The 19,921-nt window shown below is 35.8% G+C and overlaps 3 protein-coding genes across 6 annotated transcripts; 2 read left to right on the forward strand and 1 right to left on the reverse strand.

Annotated features, from left to right (window-relative positions):
- Nucleotides 1-626: 626 nt before the first annotated feature.
- LOC145933855 (uncharacterized) lies at nt 627-4,013 on the forward strand. Its single transcript, XM_083033870.1, has 2 exons — nt 627-1,129; nt 3,345-4,013. The coding sequence occupies exons 1-2, from the start codon at nt 811-813 to the stop codon at nt 3,686-3,688; spliced, it is 663 nt and encodes a 220-aa protein (XP_082889996.1). The 5' UTR covers nt 627-810; the 3' UTR covers nt 3,689-4,013.
- Nucleotides 4,014-6,132: 2,119 nt separating this feature from the next.
- On the forward strand, nt 6,133-7,425 carry LOC145934071 (uncharacterized). Its single transcript, XM_083034295.1, has 3 exons — nt 6,133-6,343; nt 6,429-6,635; nt 6,793-7,425. Exons 1-3 carry the CDS (start codon nt 6,239-6,241, stop codon nt 7,015-7,017), a joined length of 537 nt encoding a protein of 178 aa, XP_082890421.1. The 5' UTR covers nt 6,133-6,238; the 3' UTR covers nt 7,018-7,425.
- Nucleotides 7,426-7,496: 71 nt separating this feature from the next.
- On the reverse strand, nt 7,497-18,027 carry LOC145934070 (uncharacterized). Of its 4 annotated transcripts, XM_083034294.1 has the most exons (6): nt 17,985-18,027; nt 17,767-17,814; nt 11,374-11,612; nt 10,819-11,013; nt 10,041-10,190; nt 7,497-9,627 (listed from the first exon to the last, which is right to left on the reverse strand). In XM_083034294.1, the coding sequence occupies exons 3-6, from the start codon at nt 11,506-11,508 to the stop codon at nt 9,118-9,120; spliced, it is 990 nt and encodes a 329-aa protein (XP_082890420.1). In that variant the 5' UTR covers nt 11,509-11,612; nt 17,767-17,814; nt 17,985-18,027; the 3' UTR covers nt 7,497-9,117. The 4 variants fall into 4 exon arrangements, with proteins under 4 accessions (XP_082890420.1, XP_082890419.1, XP_082890417.1 ...); XM_083034293.1 differs by lacking the exons at nt 17,767-17,814; nt 17,985-18,027 and adding an exon at nt 15,001-17,175; XM_083034291.1 differs by lacking the exons at nt 17,767-17,814; nt 17,985-18,027 and adding an exon at nt 14,862-17,175.
- Between the last annotated feature and the right edge of the window lie 1,894 nt (nt 18,028-19,921).

A 19,921-nucleotide genomic window follows, 5' to 3' on the forward strand; every position in this document is an offset into this window, starting at 1 on the left:
CTGCGATTTGATATTTATTCGTTCTTAAAACGGCGATAAAAGCGGTCGGAATTGGGTTGTATTAGCATGCGCCGTTGTTCAAGTGGAATTTCTGTCTTCGGTCCACGTACAGTGTGTCGAGCATATGTGCCAAGTCACTCGTAGACTACTTTAAAATCATTGTCACAATTAGAGTTTTGCAACCGATTATTCAAAAATTTATTTTAAATTTGTACATTAATTTCTTTAAAAAATTATTTCCGTCTTCAAATTAAAGATCGACAAAATAGAACGAAAATTCAAAGATGCAAACTAAAGAAGAAGAAAAATTGGAGAGAAATGTGTGCAAGTCTCGCGAAATAATTATATCTAAAGAAATATTGAGAATGAAAGTTGCCGTGATTTCATTGCCGCCGCATAAATCATTTGCGAAGTTGTGCCGTATTAGCGGCGATATCGAACTCCTTTCCATTCACAAGACGGGCCCACGATGAGGCCCAGAGTTCCTCCGGGATGACGATTTACGTATCGTCATGACGTCCACAAAAGTTCACCACGGTGGAGGGGTTGTCCGCTAGACTTGCGCGAAACCAAACCCACTATTGGCGGAAGTTAGGATGGAAGGGACACCAGTCTCATATATGTTCGACCACGCACGCTCCATAACCACTTCGAGACTGTAATACGCGGTCCAAGGCCACGATCGGCGGTCAAGATCGAAAAAAAAAAACCGGAACACGAGAGGGTGACAGTTAGTCATCAGAAATTTAGTGATAACGGTGCGCCTCGATCTTGGTGAAAATCGAACAATTTCGGTGAAAAAGAAAAATCATGAAAATAATCGCGTCGATCGTTTTGATCCTCGGACTTGCTCTGTATGTTCACTGCCAGACGACGGAGGAGAGCAACCACGAAGAGGATGGCATTCTCGATTGTATGTTTGCGAATAACGCCGGAAGTTGCCTGAGGTCGAGACTGGATCATGACCTGGACCGAATCGAGTTGGAAGTTACCGGGAAAAAGAGCGAACCACCGATGAGCACGGTAGTCGCACAGGCTGGCAATATCATCGCGGAGGTCGTTGATGATCTGCAGGAGACTGGCGCCGAAGGAATTATCGAAGAAGATGATGCTCAGGACGATAATGTCGGTAAGAATCAGAAATCGCAAAATTATTACATCTATGAGGGATGAAATAATTTTATTTTCATCATATTAATTTCATTATTGTTTTTTATCAATCTATCGATTATGCAAGCGTCTAATCTAGAATCATCTCAAACTTTCTTATTTTTTTCATTGATCAATAATATATTTACCACTAATATATAATATACCCCATTTCATATAACATATGTATAATACTACTTATTATTTTGAAATTATATAAGTTCTTATAAAATTTTTATATGAATGCAGTTTTATATAAAACCATTAGTCGATGATTTGTTGAATAATTAAGTTATCATAAATCGAAATCGGCGACTTTTCCATTCAAATTTCTAATTGATGAGCAAACGGAAACGCGGAACGCGCGTCATCCTTGTACTCGTCTTCTTTCATACTTTCAGAGAAGCACCGTTGAACAAGGCTGGTTAGCTCTTATTCGTCTCTCGTAGTCGCCTTCTTTATTAAAGATTAACGACGGGAAGTCAGTTCACATCTGGGAGCACTAAAAATTACTGTGCCGATTTTCATATTTGTTAATGTAATCTTGTTTTCCTAGTTTTCCCTAAATGATGGCATTGTAATCGACTTGCGACTTTAAGTAAAACGAGAGAAAGCAGTTGTGAGAATTGAAGTAATTTTGATGTAAGCTTTATCTATATGATAATTAGCTTTTTTTGTTATTGCCATTTACAGTAAAGTTTACTATTACGATTAATTGATGCACCATATAAAAATGTCATATACTAACTCTGTGCTATACAAACTATAGTACAATAATAACGCTGCTAATTAAAAGTATCATAATTCAAGTAATAAATAACGCCGTGGACAGAAGGGAAATACCTTGCGATGCTATCGCGACTATTCCGAAGAGGGGAAGTGCTATCGGATCGTAAATAGGATCTACATGAATAAACGACGTTCAACTGGTATCATATTTTAAATTACGCAATAAAGCAAATTGCATTGACAAGGGGAGTGAATTTCGCGGATCCGAGAGACGTGATAATTCGCGACGGTAAAGGTGAACGTCCCGTGTGTTTTGCATAATACGTTAACGTCGGCTGGGCGTGATCGCATGCATAAACGCAAAAATTAGTCCTAATGCTCCGAGGAGACAAGGTGAACCGCAAGTTCACCACGTAACGCGCGATCGGTCCCACAAAGTTCCCTGTGTCTGGGTCAACAGTGACATGTTTAAATGTTTTACACGCGATTGTGCTCGTGCGCGCGTGTCGTTGATGTTGTAACGCAGTTTATTCCAATTTAATGCTGTATGACACTTAGGCAAATCGCCGATAACGGTACCGATTGCATTCGTTCACTACTGTCTTAGCTATTTTTTCCAGCAAAAGTCAACAGACGCAAATCTTACGAGAGGAAAAAACGAACGAATTTTATTCGTGGGACGTAACGACATAAATTTTTATTCATCGAACAGACATAACGTCACGCGATTGTATTGAGAAATCTCTTCCTCTTTTTTTTCCTCGATCTCTCTCTCTCTCTTTTCTAATGAGATATTAATCATTTGTCTATCAAAAAAAATCTCGATTAGTCAAGTGGACAATAACGGTACCGCAAACATTATCTTCGTTATCTTTTGGAGCGTACAAAAAATTGTACGGTACTTCCGAGCAAATTGTCGACGACAAATTGAATAATTCGACGGGGAACATTACGCTAATTCGCTGCGATTCATATCGATTTAATATTTTGTCGACAAGCGAAAATGGAACAGAGTATCAATTATGACATTTCGCGGCTTATTCTTTAATATTGTTGTACATAGAAAAAAACAGGAAGATATAGTGTGAAAAAATTCGGCCACGAAAGCAATTCGCGTGTCTCTCTTTTCAAGAAAGTCATACCGGTTGCGGATGATTGCGTGGCCCGAAAGTCAGACGAAATCTACTACAGGTTGTGCTTTGTGGGTCAACCGTCCCCATATTCATATCCTTGCCAGATTGCTCTTCGCCGAGCTTACGTTAAGAGATTAAGTCCATATTATAAATTCAAAAATAAAGCAATTATTGTAAAATACAAAGATAGCATCTTTTAAAAGAAATGTTACTCTTTATATTCGCTTTCAATTCAGTTTCAATCTGGTCTCGTGTTTAACTACCCCTTTCTCACGTGTAAACTTGCGTTGCAAAAAATTTGTATGCTATAACAGAGCGTGTATGATTTTTTAGAAGAGGGACGCAAAAAGAAATTGGGCAAGAAGAAGAAGAAGCATCTGCAAAAACTTCTGGCACTGGTGATGTTGATAAAAGCGAAGATCGGTTTACTGCTACAGCTCATCAGCACGCACTTCCAGCTCAAGTTCTTTGTCATCGCTATCATCTCATTGATACTGAACGCCGCTAGGTTCTGGATAGAGATCAAGAAGAATCACCCCTCCAAAGTTATCTACTACGAACACGCACAACATCAGCATCACTACGATCATGACGAGCATGATCATGGTTATTGGGGAAGATCGTCGAATGAGACACCTCAAGAACTCGCTTATCCTGCTTACGTGCCCACGGAATGACATCAGAATCGCACGAATCTGATCGAAAAGATTTTTGCGCTAGAAAAATCAAAGAATCAAAAATTAATGCAAATTTCGTTGTAAAACAATTACAGTCACAGTCTTTATTTTAGAGCTAGCAAATTCTCAGTTAGAAAATATTTGAGACAGAAATATGCGCAATATTTATTTTTTGTATTCTATATATTTATTTATTTAATTTATTGTATCGAAACGAATGCTATGCGATCGTGATTTTTGAGTTCACTTAATGACGAAGGATCGCAGATTATTTATCTGAGAATTGTAATTATCGCATATATAAAAAGAATATTTCCTTTCTTAATCGCCTTAGGTCATACCAAAGTTGCTTACGAGTACCTGTCCTATCTCGCCACGCAGAGATTTTTTTAGGATCAGCTATTGTAATTAAAAGAACATGTTATTACTCGTATCATGACTTAGCAAACACATTAAATCTAAGTTTAACATCCTTCTGTGTGTGAATGTTTTTACTATAAGAGAATAATATTATAAAATTACGCAGCCTCTCAGAAAAGAATTTTTCTTTATACATAAGATAATAATAATTTATAGTAGCAACCAAATAATTTCTACAGCGCGTGTGTATGTACTAAAATTTTTGATAATAAATTATACGAGTGTACGATTTCTTTCCTGTGTTTTTTTTAAGTACGATTACAGATGCTGCATTTATATCAACGAAGGAAAATGAAATATTGTCACATCACTCTAAAAGAAGAGAAACTTTTGGCGGTTCTGATGCACGAATCGCATGACCTTCTTCAGACGCATCATTTAGGTGGACCATCCTGAAATCTTTGTATTCCTCATCATAGCATGGCGAACAATGCGGCTGGAATATTTAAGGAGCGGTGATACTTTCAGGGTGTTCACCTTGCTATTGATCGATTCAACGATAGGCAGTCGAGATTTTGCGACGATTGCATTAATGCACCACTCACCCCGGAAAATAAAATCTTTTGAGAGGAACGTGTGTTTAAATTATATATTATAATTATATATTAAATAGGCAAAAATATTATATACAAGATATATAAAATTAAAAATAAAAAATGCCCACGTAAATTTAATTGTTAAAAAAAAGTTACAGAAAAGAAGAGAAGAAATTACATATATAAGTAGATGATTTACTGGCCATTTTATTTATAATATGTTAAAACTATTGACAACGTTTAAACTTTGAAATCCAAGATACTGTACATCTTTTCTGTATGAATTTCTTTTATGTTCTTTACTGTGGATTAATACATGTGTGAGCACGTTTCTTCTATATCCTTAAAAATCTTTTAACTACGAAAAGCTATCGAATCTTAGAAATATGTGTCAAACGTAATATTATCCGTTGTTTCCATTATTAATGGCCAAAAGCAGATGTGATTTCATAATCGTTGAATACGCATCACCGTAGAAACCATTAAGTATTCACATCCCGAAGAAATGCCACTCGCGACGCGACCTTAAGAAAGATAAGGCCCGGCCGGGACTGCCCTCGAATTTCGACGGCCGAATTTGCGTGACACCCCGTCTTCGAAGATTCGATTGGAACAAAGCCAATAGCGGAATGAGATAAATGTGTCGCGTGTTTCGGATAAAATATATAACTACGGTATAAAGAACAAATTCATAAAACGTACGAGATCAAAGAGTTACGAGAGAAAATTCGAGGCGTTCGGTGATCTTTTGACATATTTATTTTCAACTCATGTAATTTATATCCAGCCTTCGAATCATGCGTCGTTTTGGGTTCTTATGGGATGATTCAACGTACTTGATTCTTTTCAAAATCAAAATCCTTTTTTAGTAGGACTCGTCTGACTGCTTAATATTTTACATTATCAATTGTCGTTATGTGATGTATTGCAAATAATGTCGTTTCATGAATAGAAATTATTTCCTTTGTTTAAGATAGTTTTCATAAACACAAAAATGCAACAAGATTATGCATGATAAATAATACAAATAAAATATTTCCATGCAATTTAATTTTTTTAATTTCCATGCATAGTTGTTTCATTAATTTGATAACAGATTATAGTAAGCAATTTTAAATCAATAAATTTAAAAAATGCTATTCTTTCACTACTATAATTTAAAATAATATTATTGTTGTATTTACGCAAAAAGAATTTTCAGCGAAAAGTATTGCAAAAAAGTATTCCTGCATATATTCAAGAATATAATAAATAAAAATTGCCAAATAAGCACATCAAGCAAGTCGCAAGCATTTGCATCGGGCCTTCGAGATTGATGTGGACATCTGACGATGGTCATTGGCAGACAAAACGTGATAAACTTACTGATTTCAATTTACCAAGAATCTGCCATTCATACAATATTCAAGATCCTTACGCACAGTTCGCTATATAACACCTTTCTACAGATCACATCATCAGTCTTCTTAAGATCCTCAAACAGAGCTTCAATAAAACGTTACATTCACCGAAGAACTAACCGCAGTGACCAAGGTACTATCGTCACTCGAAGAAATAGCATACAAAGACACGTATTTTACACCTCGTTAAAATTATGATGCGAGAGAAGCTCCTCGCCGTGCTGTTTCTCGGTTTTATTGCGATAGTTCTGAGTTTGCCTCAGCAATCAAAATCGAAGAGACCCATTCCAGTGTTCAAGGTTTTTAGATATCGATTTCTGCGTTATATATCACAATTCTTCGAGATTGCAGTTCATAAAAAAATTTTTCAATCAAATTTTTTAGCAATCTAAAACTGGTGGCTTGCTGCTTCCCGATAACGCGACGCTCATTCGCGACAATATCGTCGACACGTTTTCCTGCCAGAATAGAACTTACGGATATTACGCCGACATGGAGAACGAATGTCAAGTGTTTCACGTGTGCCTTCCGCAAACTAGGGGCTCAATTAGATGGAGTTTCATTTGCCCAGCTGAGACAGTTTTCAATCAAGTAACTGCTTTGCTTTTTACAATAGTTATCTTATGTAACAAGAAGAAAATCAGGAAATGCTAATGTTAAACAATGGCTAATTATTTGCTGATCTATTTTGTTCAAGATCGAAGGTATCAATAATATTGTAAAATATCTCTTAATTTTCGATTTACAGGCGACATTTGTATGCACACTGACAGAAAGCTCGATACCATGCGAGGAATCGGAGAAATATTACGTTTTGAACGAGGAGATTGGAAAAGAAGTGGAAGAGGAAGAAGAGGCAGATCAGGAACGAGGAAAAGAAAATACCACAAAAATTTCTGAAACGGTATTGAAGAAATCATTTTCGAAAAATTCTAGATTAGAAGATCGAGAAAGAATGTTCCGGCGTCAATAAAAAAAAATATCTTTTCTTCGCTCATTTAAAAGGGCTTTGTAAAGTATCATGATTATAGCTAGCCATAATATTTCGGCTTAAGAATAAAACAAATTTTAACTTGCCCTGATCGAGATTGACTAAACGCTTATTTAAATCCTTAAGACAATCGCTTGTAGATCGCTTATCGTCTTTGCAAGAGCGCTCTAAATAATAGCAAATACGTAAAGCTAATATTTAAATTATTATCAGTGTAAAATGTAACGCATAATTACGCGACGTGTGTAATATAAAATTCTGTACAGTGCCAGTCGAATACGAATTAGAATAAGTCGTATATTATGTAATTATGTGCAAAAATATTATAAGCGCTTATATCTATAATTATTAATTGAATAAAATGAAAGATGCAGAAAAAATATAATAGCTTTTTTATCTTTGCATTTACAAAAACAAAAATAATGGCGAGGCATTTATGTGATAATTAATATTGTCAAGGAAAGATTTTTTCAGTGATATAAAAAGATATTTTTTATTGCTTGTAGTATATAAGTACAGGCCAACAAATATAATCATCTAATACTGATATCTAGAATGCAAGGCCTTGATTATACAAGAAAAAGCGTTACACGAATGTCCCAAGCCTAAAGTGCACAAGATCGTGACGCGATAGCCTCGCAAACGTAATACAAAAAAATAATCAGAAAAAATCTATTAATTGAAACGAAGCAATATATACATGGCGATAAGAAAGTGTTACAGACAACACTATACTAGACAACACTATTTGCAGTAATTGATATGTGTCGATATTGGTCCTTTGTGAACTTAATATAAAACAACTAAAGAATATAAAAACGCATAAAATAATAACAGAAAGTTCTCTGTTGTTATTATATATAACTTTTACGCTAATATTAGAATGTAGTTTCGGAATATTCAACTTAAATTAAAAACACACATGCACACGTAAAGCGGCTAAGAAATAAATCCAAAATCATCGTCCGATTCGCCGATCATCGTCATAAAATTTTCGTGAAATCGCACAAGTCGCGATGTTTGAAACATCATCTACAACTCCCGCGCGTTCCATAATTTTCTATTCGATATCTTTGGATATCTAGCTATCATCTTAGATAGGTGAAACCTATCTAGTTTTTCGCATTGCCGATAAAATAATAAAACAAGCAACAATTGTACAAGAACACTCATATTCACATAATAACTCTGGCGATAAATCTTTGTTCTGGGAATATCAATTTGTTTGTATGTAGATAAAATTTATAAAATTAAATAAATAACTATATATATATATATATATATATATATATATATATATCCGAAACGTCTGCGATATTAACCCGTATTAAAAAAGAATTATATGTCATTAAAACATGATTTTTATATAGCGATTTTAATGTAGTGAATCATCTCTCTTCAATCAAATATATTAAATAGAACGTGTGCTACCCTCGCGATATTAGTTACACTTAATATATATGATTATTTACTCAATATAATAATTTCGATTGTATCTACGAATATTTACAAACTTATTCTATTTACTCTTATTACTCGTTCTATTAACTTTTCTATATTCATATTAAAAATATACATAATTACTAAATATATATTTTTTCAATAAACCTATTTCTATGCAATGAAAAATATATATTAAATCTTTTTCTTATGTATGTGTGTATCGAATTAACTCTTTCTTCTGTAAAAATATATTGTTCTAAATAAATTTTTTAAATAACACTATATATGCATTTATGAAAAGTATACAGAGCATCTAGGAAAAAAATAATAAGTAATTTAATGTAAATACATTCCTACGATGCGACAAAAGGAAATATAGCTACTTGTTTGAAAATCTAATATTATATTTTCTACCCTGTATATTGTCCTTTTTAAAAAATATATTTTTCGGATTATAAAATAATTATCTATTCTATATCGCGTTAGAATTAAATTTTTTTCGAAGTAGATTTTCGATCAAATTTGAATTAAACTCTTTTTTTACTCTTAAGTAGATCGAAGATTCTGCAAAATTTTATAGATTAACAATTCATACCTATTTATATATTTTAGTCTACTAAGTACGACAGACTTTTCAAGCTACGCCTCGGAATCCATCGTGAGATCCGCTTCGATCTCTTCGGGACTTCTCAGATCGATCGCGAATCTCTTTCTGGCGGTGTTATTCCCGGCTAGTTTTTCCTGAGCCTTCACGGTTTTGGAATAGATTTCGAAGGCTGCTGCAAGAGCATACGTTAATTGTCTTGCATAATACTTGGACTCGCAAACGAAACCGTGACACTCGAACGGCGAGATCCTTCTAAAGTTCTCTGTTTCGCGAACAACTATCATAGAGAAGACCCTAGTGTAAATGAGATCTTGCACCCCATAGGAGATCGTCTCAATAGGATGCATTCTGGAATTGGCATCCTGCTTCCTCTTATCTAGTGGCAGCAAGGCAACACCCTCCTGAGAGACCACCAGCTTGATAAGAGGAAGCATTGTGTTGGTTGGCAAGGCCTTTGCAGCAGAGACCATATTATCGACGGGCCTTCTCGTGTGCTTGATGCCCCAGAGGCCTCTTGCATCGTGGGACCCCAAATATTTCACCTGAAAACGGCCCACCTAAATTCTCGGACACTCAACGGACTTTTTAAGGACTAGTCCTTTACAACGCGCCCTTTCAATATCTTCTTTTAACACAATTTTAGCCTTCGCAGTGATTAAAAGACTAATTGCAAAGACATTTCGCGATTGCAAATCTTATAAACAATTAATTATTAATGAAATTGTTTCGTAAAATTTTTGCATAAGAAAATCTTTCTTTTTTCATGATTTTTTTACATTATTTTTACTTAAACAAAAATATATTATTATACCCTATATATTTTACGAAAATATTTATATCGTTCAATTTATACATTACGATTAAATCGACTATTCGTATTTTACTGAAGAAGGTATAGAGCAAATATTAGCGCATACTTTTGAAATGTTCAAGGTTCCCTGCTTGAAAACTATACCTGAAACACTTGGGGCAGATCGGTGGATCCTTCGAAGACATTATTGTCGATGGACAAATGCGACAGCTTTGTCACGAGATCTTTCTTCTTATCATCAAAGGATGGTACCGGACTCTTCTCCTTCTTCATATCTTCCAGAGATTGGTCCCTCTGTTGCAAATTCGCAAATTATCTAGTAATCTTATCAATCGATGTTTTATTTGTTCACTATTTAAATATGACGTCTACAAGAATCTTTTATCTTATTCTTAAAAATTTTTTATTAATTATTAATTATATGGAAGATATGAATGTTCAAAGAAATTTTGTAAACCAAGTCCACTTCTTGGCAAGAAAGCTGAAGTTAAATATATTAATATTATTATTATTATATTAGATTATTAATTAAATAGATCATAAACAATCATTCTCTTTCTCTCTCTCTCTCTTGTGCATTATTTAATAATTAATTCAGAACTAATTTAGGATCAATTATTAAGTAATTCACAAGAGAGAAATATTTCCTAGCGTGCGATCCAGAACTAACTTAGGACCAATCATTAAATAATAATTGATAAGAAAAAATTTTAAACGTCGTATTTAAATGATGGACAAATAAAACATCGATTGATAAGATTATGAAATAATTTAGGACGATAATTCTTGACATTCTTGGCAGACATTCTAATTATCAACACTAAGAAGGAATGGTAGATCGATCTTCTCGCAGCTTATTGTGACTTCAAAGCACGTCCTTTTTACCTGCGCTCTCCGCAGGAGAACCTTAAGCACTACTCACAGGAATGTTATCGTGCCGGCAGTGTTTCGTTGTTGACCTGGGCTTGACTTTAAGATGATACTCCACCACGTTCGGTATGTCCGGCGTGTTGGGCACGACTGAGCCGGCGGCGGTTGATGCGCGTTCACGGCCCTCGCTTCCGGCCCTGGTCGGAGGCGCTGATGTCGTTGATCCACCACCACCGGCTTCCGACGTCTAATGGCATTTTATCAAGCTGTAGAGACGTCAATCTATTCTCGTATCTTCACAACGTGCATCTTGAAGTCCGAGTTTTATGCACTATATATTCATCATTTTACGAGATCGTGGAACAATGTTACCTTCATTTGCGTTTTCGTATTCAAATGTATCTTAGCAATTTTTGAATATTTCAAAGATGTAATTAGATTTAGAAGAAGACTTTAGTTCTTCTTATTCTTTGTTAATATTAGAATTATTAATTGTACTTATTTTGTATTTTGATTGTCGTGAATCTTTGAAAGTCGTGATCATAAGCAATTCGTACGAAATTGAATGTGCAAAGACAACGATTCTTTATGCAAACTAGAAACCAACCTTAAATGAAGAACAGATTCGTTGTTCATCATTACGAATTATATTCTTGTCGTCCGTTTGTTCATTGCTAACAGTGCGAATCTTTCGCAGAACGTTGTCGGTCCGTCTCGCGAAACCAAAGTCCTCGTTCTCCATGACGATCGGTTAAATCGGCTTCGTGGTTAACATGGAATTTATCGCTTCCTCCGTTTTTCCTTGTCTTTTTATTTCCCGTTTCTTACATTGGACAGAAATAGAATCTGCAAATAATGTTTACCGATCCTGAATGCATTATTCCCTCACGCTGTCTAAAGTTCCTGCGATCGTTGAACAGTACAATACAAAAACAAGACATCTATAATTCTTATGATCATCTACTTCCTCCTGCGTGTTTCTCGACAATGCGACCTCCATACGCGAATTAACCGCGAGTTTCGATGAATGACTCTGCGAGTTTATGACAAACGTGGGAGATTCACCCCCCGTCGCATTGTAATTATTATTATTTGAAGATGCGCCCGGGCGCAAAATTAAAAATGGACTTAACGTCTGAATTTCAACCGGAAAACAGCTGTCGAGCAGCACGTGTTGCACCTTGCATCGGCCTGCTTCCACCAAGCTTTTTTTCTTCCTTTTTTCCACTTCAGCGAACCGTATATTTGTGCTATTTATAATGCAATCGTTCGAACAGAAAATTTTTATTTACTTTATTATTGACTCGATAGAAAATTAGTAAGAATTATACTTGTACTTACGATCATTTTTTTAAATTATAGTACTTTGTGTTACAACTTTCAATAATAATTATTTATACTTCTCTCTCTCTCTCTCTCTTTTTCTTCTTCCAATTTTTAATCATGTATTTTTTGACACAGTCACATATTTTTATATAATAAAATTGATATATTAATTTATACGATCGTGAACTCTATATTTATTAAATTATAAATAAGTAAAAATAAGTATGAAAGAATACCAACAGACAGACGTTCACTATGTTCACTTTCGCTGATCTCTGTAAACGCGCAGCGACAATGACAGGTTTTTGTTCACATTCTGTGATTACATCTCGACAGCGGATGCGTGAGACGCAATTGTATCGGCAATGTTAAACCTTACCTTTAGGGGGGGGGGGGGCTTTTCAGAACCGGCAGGAAATGACTCAGGTGACCGATAGTCAGGTGAGGAAGGATTCATTAATGTATTGCGTTCGTTGCAGGTGTGGTGCGTTTCGGTTGTTCGGCTTCGTGTTTACGAAGCATCCACGTATACGAACGTTATTTTGGGAGTACACAATAAAAGCCTTGATGTATACGCGCAAAAACGGAGACTCGAAACCGAAAAATAGCACAAACAATGATATTAAGCCCGGCGTAAACGCACGAAGGTCATTATTAAAATATAAAAAGTATTATATTATAAATTTAATAAATAAAATCTTACTTTTTTGTAATGCTTCTTTGCAAAATATAATTTTATAGCTGGCAAAAAATATAAATGTATATGCTGAAAAAAATAACTTTACTGCATAAGAATTGTTATGCAGATGTACCTCGAATTTTACGGATTGTCTGTGCATCTTGAATTAGAAAGAAGGAATAGATTTAACTCGGAAAAGAAAAGGTGTGCGAAAGCGAAATAGAACACCCTGTACGTAGCTGCGTCTGTACACCTGTCGTCGAATTACACCCGCGTACAATAGCAGAACTGTTAATACGAGCTACCACTCAACGGGTGTCTGCTAAAAACTGAAAAAAGATTTCCCTAAAATAACTTCGTTTTATACAAATATTTGCAAGGGAGTGCGTGAACATACCCTTGCACGTTACGATCGTGCATAGCATTCAGAAATTAGAAGACATGTCGATAATCAATCAGCACGTCATCGCCCGGTGCATGTGCATAATGTGAAAGGCATAAGAGAAGGTTCGGGATGTGCCCCATAACGGTAGCGTTAGCAGATGAAATAGAATCGCTGCTCGTTATTACGGTTTCTCCTAGATTTCCGTTATACCCCGACGTTTTATATCTCGCAGAATCCCGGCCTTTTATGTAATAAAAGAGAATTGCAATAAGACATAAAAAAAAAGGATTTTAATGCGTCGAGCAATCGCTCTATCTACATAATAAGCGCACGTTGCACGTCGGCGAAGCGCATTCCTCGTCAGCATCAGCACGATGCTTTTCGTGATCGTTAAAAAAAAATCGCCAACGCCGAAGAAATTTTACGGACTTTATTCGCGGCCCGCGATTATATCTGACAACGCGAAATCAGCTAATTCCCTCTTTTCATTCGCAGCTCGTGGAAGGGTGGAAACCGGAAGCGAGCGTCGCTGGATGTCTGACCGGAAGTTATTATGGTCGTGTCACGAAGGAGCTCCAACGATGCGTGCCACGCATCCGTCCTTACGGAATTCAAACGGAATTTCAGAGGATTGTATTATAAATTCATTGGGGGAAAATCTAACAGTCGGGTTTAAATTGCGATTAAATCGCTACTCGTTTCAACATAAATACCTTTCAAAAATCACATATGTGTTCCCATATATCTTTTACCATCAAGATTACGTATCAAGATCTTTGATAAAACAAAACTTACAGAAAAAAATGATGTTTGATAAAAATTATATGATGTCTTTCTATTTGCGTACTCGAATATGCTGGTATTTCATTCTATTGATATACTTGCATGAAACTCAACGATCAATAAACAAGTCAGGTAAAATGAGACATTCGTTTAAAAGAGTCATCGATATTCACTTGTCTTTCTCTTCACGAGCTTCTTGCAATTAAAATTCTTTTGATCCGTAAAATAGAGAATAGTGAAATGTAGTATTTTAAAAACAAAACTTTAAAAACAAAATATTATTAACGAGCTATAAACTTATAAATATAAACTATGTAATAAAAATTTTGACAAAAAATTATTTTTTAATTTATTTCACATTACTTCACATTATTTTGTGTTATTATTTTTTCTTTAAATAATAATAGGTCACCATGATATCTGGATGCTTATCATATTGCCTAGTCAATCTCCGATATAAAGACGACACGTCAGGTGTCACAGACATTTACAATCAAATATCATTGTTGAATATGCGACGAGAAAAAAAACATACGCAATTACTTGTCGCGAAGCGACTTATCGTTCGGCGAAGCAGGGATGCGTGCGATTGCACAAGCACAACGGGAGACTATCAGCAGGCGAAACTATCGGACGAGGAATTTACAACAACCACAACCATCGATCGTTAATTTAAACAATAGCCGCATGCTAATTACGACGATCGCCGGCGGACTCGCGGCGCGATGGAAATCAGCTACAGCAAATCGCAACGAAACACACAACAACGCGGATACTTTATCGGAGAGAATCACGAGACCGCTCGAGACGGATCGATTTATAGCGATCGCGATGAATCGGTCCGCGATCGATCATGATTCACGAGCGCCGGATTCGATATAAATATATTCGCAGGCGGCGAATTGTACCTTCGGCTATTTACCTTCACTTTTCTGCGCCGGTTGACGTGAAACGGCGAAACGCATACACACACGCGCGCGCACAGGTGTAAGTTCTAAATCGAGGTGGGTTCTATAACGTGCACTCCGCCCAGGTGCGATCGTTCGATCACGATCTCTTACCGTTCGATGCACCTGCGGCGACAAGGGACGACGGCGGTGCTGGAGGCTGAAAAAGCCCTCGCTTCCGGAAACATCGTCGCGGTGCATCCGCGTGCGACGAGGCTCGCAGCGGCTCTGCCCGATCGCGGAGCGATTTCTCTCCGCGAATCCGGAATATATGTGTATATCTAGCAGAGAAACGATTGACAGACACCTGCGGTATGCACTGTCGCGTACGTGCGACTGAAAATGTGGGACAACAGCGCGTTCGCTGCGCCGTTCGTTCGTCGGGAGTCGCGCTACTGATAAAACGGAACGAGCCTCGATAGAACTGTATACACACGTACGTACACACGCATACACATGCACGAGTATGCGTCAGTTTATGTACTGGCATACCTGTAATAAACCTGAGGTTGACATGAGCGATAAGGCGCACGAGCGACGCCGCTAGAGATTAATTGCAATCTCAATTTCCGACGTAAAAAAGAGACTCTCTTCAAATGCTTCGAAATTGAAGGATCTCTTATTTTAAATAATTATCATAGAATGCGGAATCGCGCGTAAGATATTTAAATTAATCGTAGCGTAGAAATGATGGCCGATTTTATAAATTATACAACAATTACGATACTCGAAGTTATATCTTCGGTGTAAACTTAATGATAAAAAATGAGAGTCATCAAGTCTGTTGCTGAGCAAAGCGCGGCAAGCGCTTCCGACGTTCACTCTCATTATGATCTTTACTTGTATTACTTACATAAGTTAAAACACAATCAAATTCATATGCGACAGAAAAGTAATCTTGTGCAATAAAACGTCGGAAACTTTAGTCGCGAGAAATAAAACTTAGCCGTGTCCAAAAAAATATTGCTATCTCCTGACAAATCTATGCATTTCTCTCTCAACACTCTTCCTCTCTCTCCATCCGTTGTTCCGGATATCAACACATTGTGTAACATGACGTAATAAAATACACGCAAGAAGCTTGTGATTAAATAAACATTTGCATGTGCAATTAATGTAGATCGGTGCATCCACATTAATTTTGTCAGTCCGAACAATGTGTCTCACGTGTGAGTTCGTTTCTCCTCTTGAGAGAACTTATTAGATAAATTATATAATAACGGTATATATATATTCATTTACACGGTATTCTCACTTTATTCTTTATTTTATATCACTCAATTTATCATCGGATCGACAAATCTTTAAGGAATCTCTATTTTTTTCTCGAAGCTATCATCCCGATCCGTCATGAATTATTTGACGCTCGGCGAACGGTAAAAACGTGAGAATAGCTTTCGTGTTTCTTTGTTGGCGTTCGACTATACACAGGGAATGAAGATGCTTGGAAGTCAAGTCGTTATGAAATTGCGAGGGATTATATCGAACGAACAGCGAGCATCGTGCGAAGATGCTGGGCCGCTTCAAGAATGTCGCGAAAGAAACGTTTTTTTAAAAACATCTTATCTCTCATTATCAAACACAAAATGCAGCATAATGCTTCAAACATTATTACAAACAAATATGAATTATTTATAAGCTAATTGAACCTAATTTGAAAATTTTAAGAGACCGCTAACAAAATTTTAGTAATATGATTACGTGTTTCAATGGAAACCAAATAAGTAAAATTTTGTCTCTAAGTGTATGTTGGATTTTATATTTCATTTGAGTATTTTTTTTTTTCGCTTGCACTAAATTCTTACAAATAGGTCATCGAGTTCTCAGTGCAAATTCAGATCCGGAACATTTTCCGATGTAAACGACGCGCTAATGACGAGTTATTCAATGAGAATGGAAGAGACATTCTCTCTCGCCAACGGCGAGATGTCGGTATTCTTTCAACAATATGTTTCGTTTGCGCGCGGTAAATCGCAAAAGTAATAAACAGACCTTCCCACGGCTGCCGCGTATATTTTGCAATCGCTCCGATATGTGTAATTAACACAAGTAGACAGATAATTAAATTAAGAACAACATTCTGCATCCGCACGCAACGCGCGCCGCAATACGATCCGTGCGAAATCGGCCGTAAGGAGAGAGGAATGCGCTCTCCTACAAGCGCTTGTTTCCTGTTGTTCTTGAAATGTATCGCGTTGACGCAATGTTTTATAATCCTTTTCTAAAAAGAGATATGTAAAGTCGATACTCGCATATATCGAAGTTTATCGCCTTCCGCTCATTGGCTGTCAAGATTCGCGTTGTGCGTTATATTCGTAGCATCGAGAAGCTGTCATCGCGAGGGTTAGCAATTTAACAATTTGTTCAAAGTAAAATTAAATAAAATAATAATATTAGTTTTAAATAATATGTTATAATACTTCAAACTCGATTAATATTTTTGACAGTTATCAGCTGATTTCTGTCAAAAAATATTAATCGCGGATAAAGTGTTATAACATATTATTTAAAACATATTATTTCATTTAATTTTATTTTGAACAAACTGTTAAACTACTAACTCTCGCGATGGCAGCCTCTCGAGGCTACGAATATAACGCACAATGCGAATCGAAACAGTCAATCAGCATCGCGGAAAAGATGCAACAATATTTGCGAGACTCAACTTAACATGCCTTTTCTAGAAAGAGAGAATGTTATAATATTTTAAATTCGATTAATATTTTTGACAATTATCAGCTGATTTTTGTCAAAAAATATTAATCGCGGATAAGATATTATAACATATTATTTAAAACATTATTATTTTAATATCTTCAACATATTATTTACACCCGCATTACCGCTATAGAAATGTTATAAAATCAATTTCTCACTCACCGATACTGCCAAAGCGGAGTTTTGTAGTACACAGCATACATTGATGATCTGAAAACAAAATATTCAAATTATGTATATACATATGTGTGTCGAATATCTCATAAACAATGTAGTTTAGAAAAAATGTTGTGTGTCGAATATCTCATAAACGATGTAGTTTAGAAAAAATGTTTGATGTAAATTTTTAATGTTAGAAAAAATGTTTTTATATTGCATACCTCACAGTTGCTCCGCTGTCGCCCGATGCCTCCCTGGGCCTCCTCCTCCTCTCTTGGTTGACCATCATTCCTCCTTCGTAGCACTCACGACACTCGCGAAAACACGAATAATTGCGATTGTCCGACACTTTACACGGCACTCCCGACACGACGCGTGAATCGCAATGCTATCTGTAACAGATAAAATACATACATATATTAGAATATTAGAATAATCTTATTATTTCGCATTATAACATACACAATACAAATATAAATATGTAAGCTAGAATATTTAATTAGCAAATTTTCGCTTTATTATAATAATATTTTTTGACAGAAATTAGCTGATTAAAGCGTTAATTTGCTAATTATATATATAATTTTTAAAATAATAATATGTTATAATACTTTAAACTCGATTAATATTTTTGACAGTTATCAGCTGATTTCTGTCAAAAAATATTAATCAAAATAAATTATTATAACATATTATTTACAACATATTACTATTTCAATTTTTTAACATATTATTATTTTAAAATTTAATTAGCAAATTAACGCTTTAATCAGCTAATTTCTGTGAAAAAATATTAATCGAGTTTAAATAAACTTTATATTATATTTTTTAAATATCATTTTTTTTACATAAAACCGAAGAATGGCACGCGCGTAGTGTTGTTCTAGTAATATAAAAAACAAAGCATAACGCACGCAATTAAGAAGTTTATCCATACGGCGTAAAAAATGCATTATTGAGAAGATCTGTTATCTATAATCTATTTATTTTGCGAAAAGAGAAAAGTTCATCCCGAGTTAAATTAATTTTATAGTTTTACATATATAATATTTTTTATAATATATAATTAATAAATCTAAAATAATACAATTATAAAAAATTAATTTAAATTTGCAATTTAAATTTGTTTGCTCCGAGGGAACAAAATTGTATAATCCAGTCTGCCGTATTATGTGAATCATTGTTGACTGGGTGTCTTGTTACCTCGAGTTTGCTTGTCAATCTGGAAAAGCTTGCAGCCGCCAATTATACATCGCTAACATCGCTAATTGGCATGAAACGTGTTTCGAAAATTAAGGGTTTCGGAACGGAAGATGCCGAGGTGCGCTCGCGCGCAGCAGAATGCAAATGAACGACTCGGCCTCGCGCGAAATGCAATTCGCGGTTTTTTATATCCGCGATATATCTCAAGGTCGCATCTTTCGTGCGCTCATGAAGACATTTTCGTGTGAAATTCAGACGTCGAACATCATAGTAAATGTCATCGTTGTCTCACAGATAAAAAAAAAGAGAGGCAGCATTCATCCCCTCGAAGGAGAACTTTAGAAGTTATAACTTTAGAAATTTTGTTGAGTCTTCTTTGTATGACGCAATTACGTGGTATGGCGACAGATCACGTAAATTTGCGCACACCGACGTCCATCTGTGGTTATTAAAGGATCATTAAAGGACCAGGTCAGCGGGAGCGCACAATAAGAAGCGTAATAATCGCGTCATTGTGATTCAGGGTGAAAGCGTTAGTTGCCAAAACAAGAACCATATGTCACATCACGCCATTGTGCGATCGCGAGAATTTCAAAGGGCGATAAAAGGCAGAACGGCGTAGATTCAGATTCGTTGAAGCGCGATATAATGGATAGCCATGAGTGTTGAGCGACAGTGCAACCTTGGATCTATTGCACGATAAAAAAACGAATTATTTCGGAGTCCGCTCTGTTGACGAGCATTTCCGTTTCATGGAAAAATCTAAAATCGAAAAAAGAAAAAAAAGAGATCGTATCTGATCGAAGAAACCGACGCGCTCTGATCTCAACCCCTCCAGCGCAGATGCGCAAAACAGCAATTAACGATACGATCGCACAACCTAAGAATATTCGATCGCTTATATAATAAACTATACACATCAATCATGCTTCAGCGAAGTGGAAAAGCGTTGAAT

This window comes from Prenolepis imparis, unplaced genomic scaffold, assembly GCF_030444845.1.
Source record: "Prenolepis imparis isolate NDT839.2.m4 unplaced genomic scaffold, iyPreImpa1.0 SCAF_3, whole genome shotgun sequence".
Taxonomy (NCBI): domain Eukaryota; kingdom Metazoa; phylum Arthropoda; class Insecta; order Hymenoptera; family Formicidae; genus Prenolepis; species Prenolepis imparis.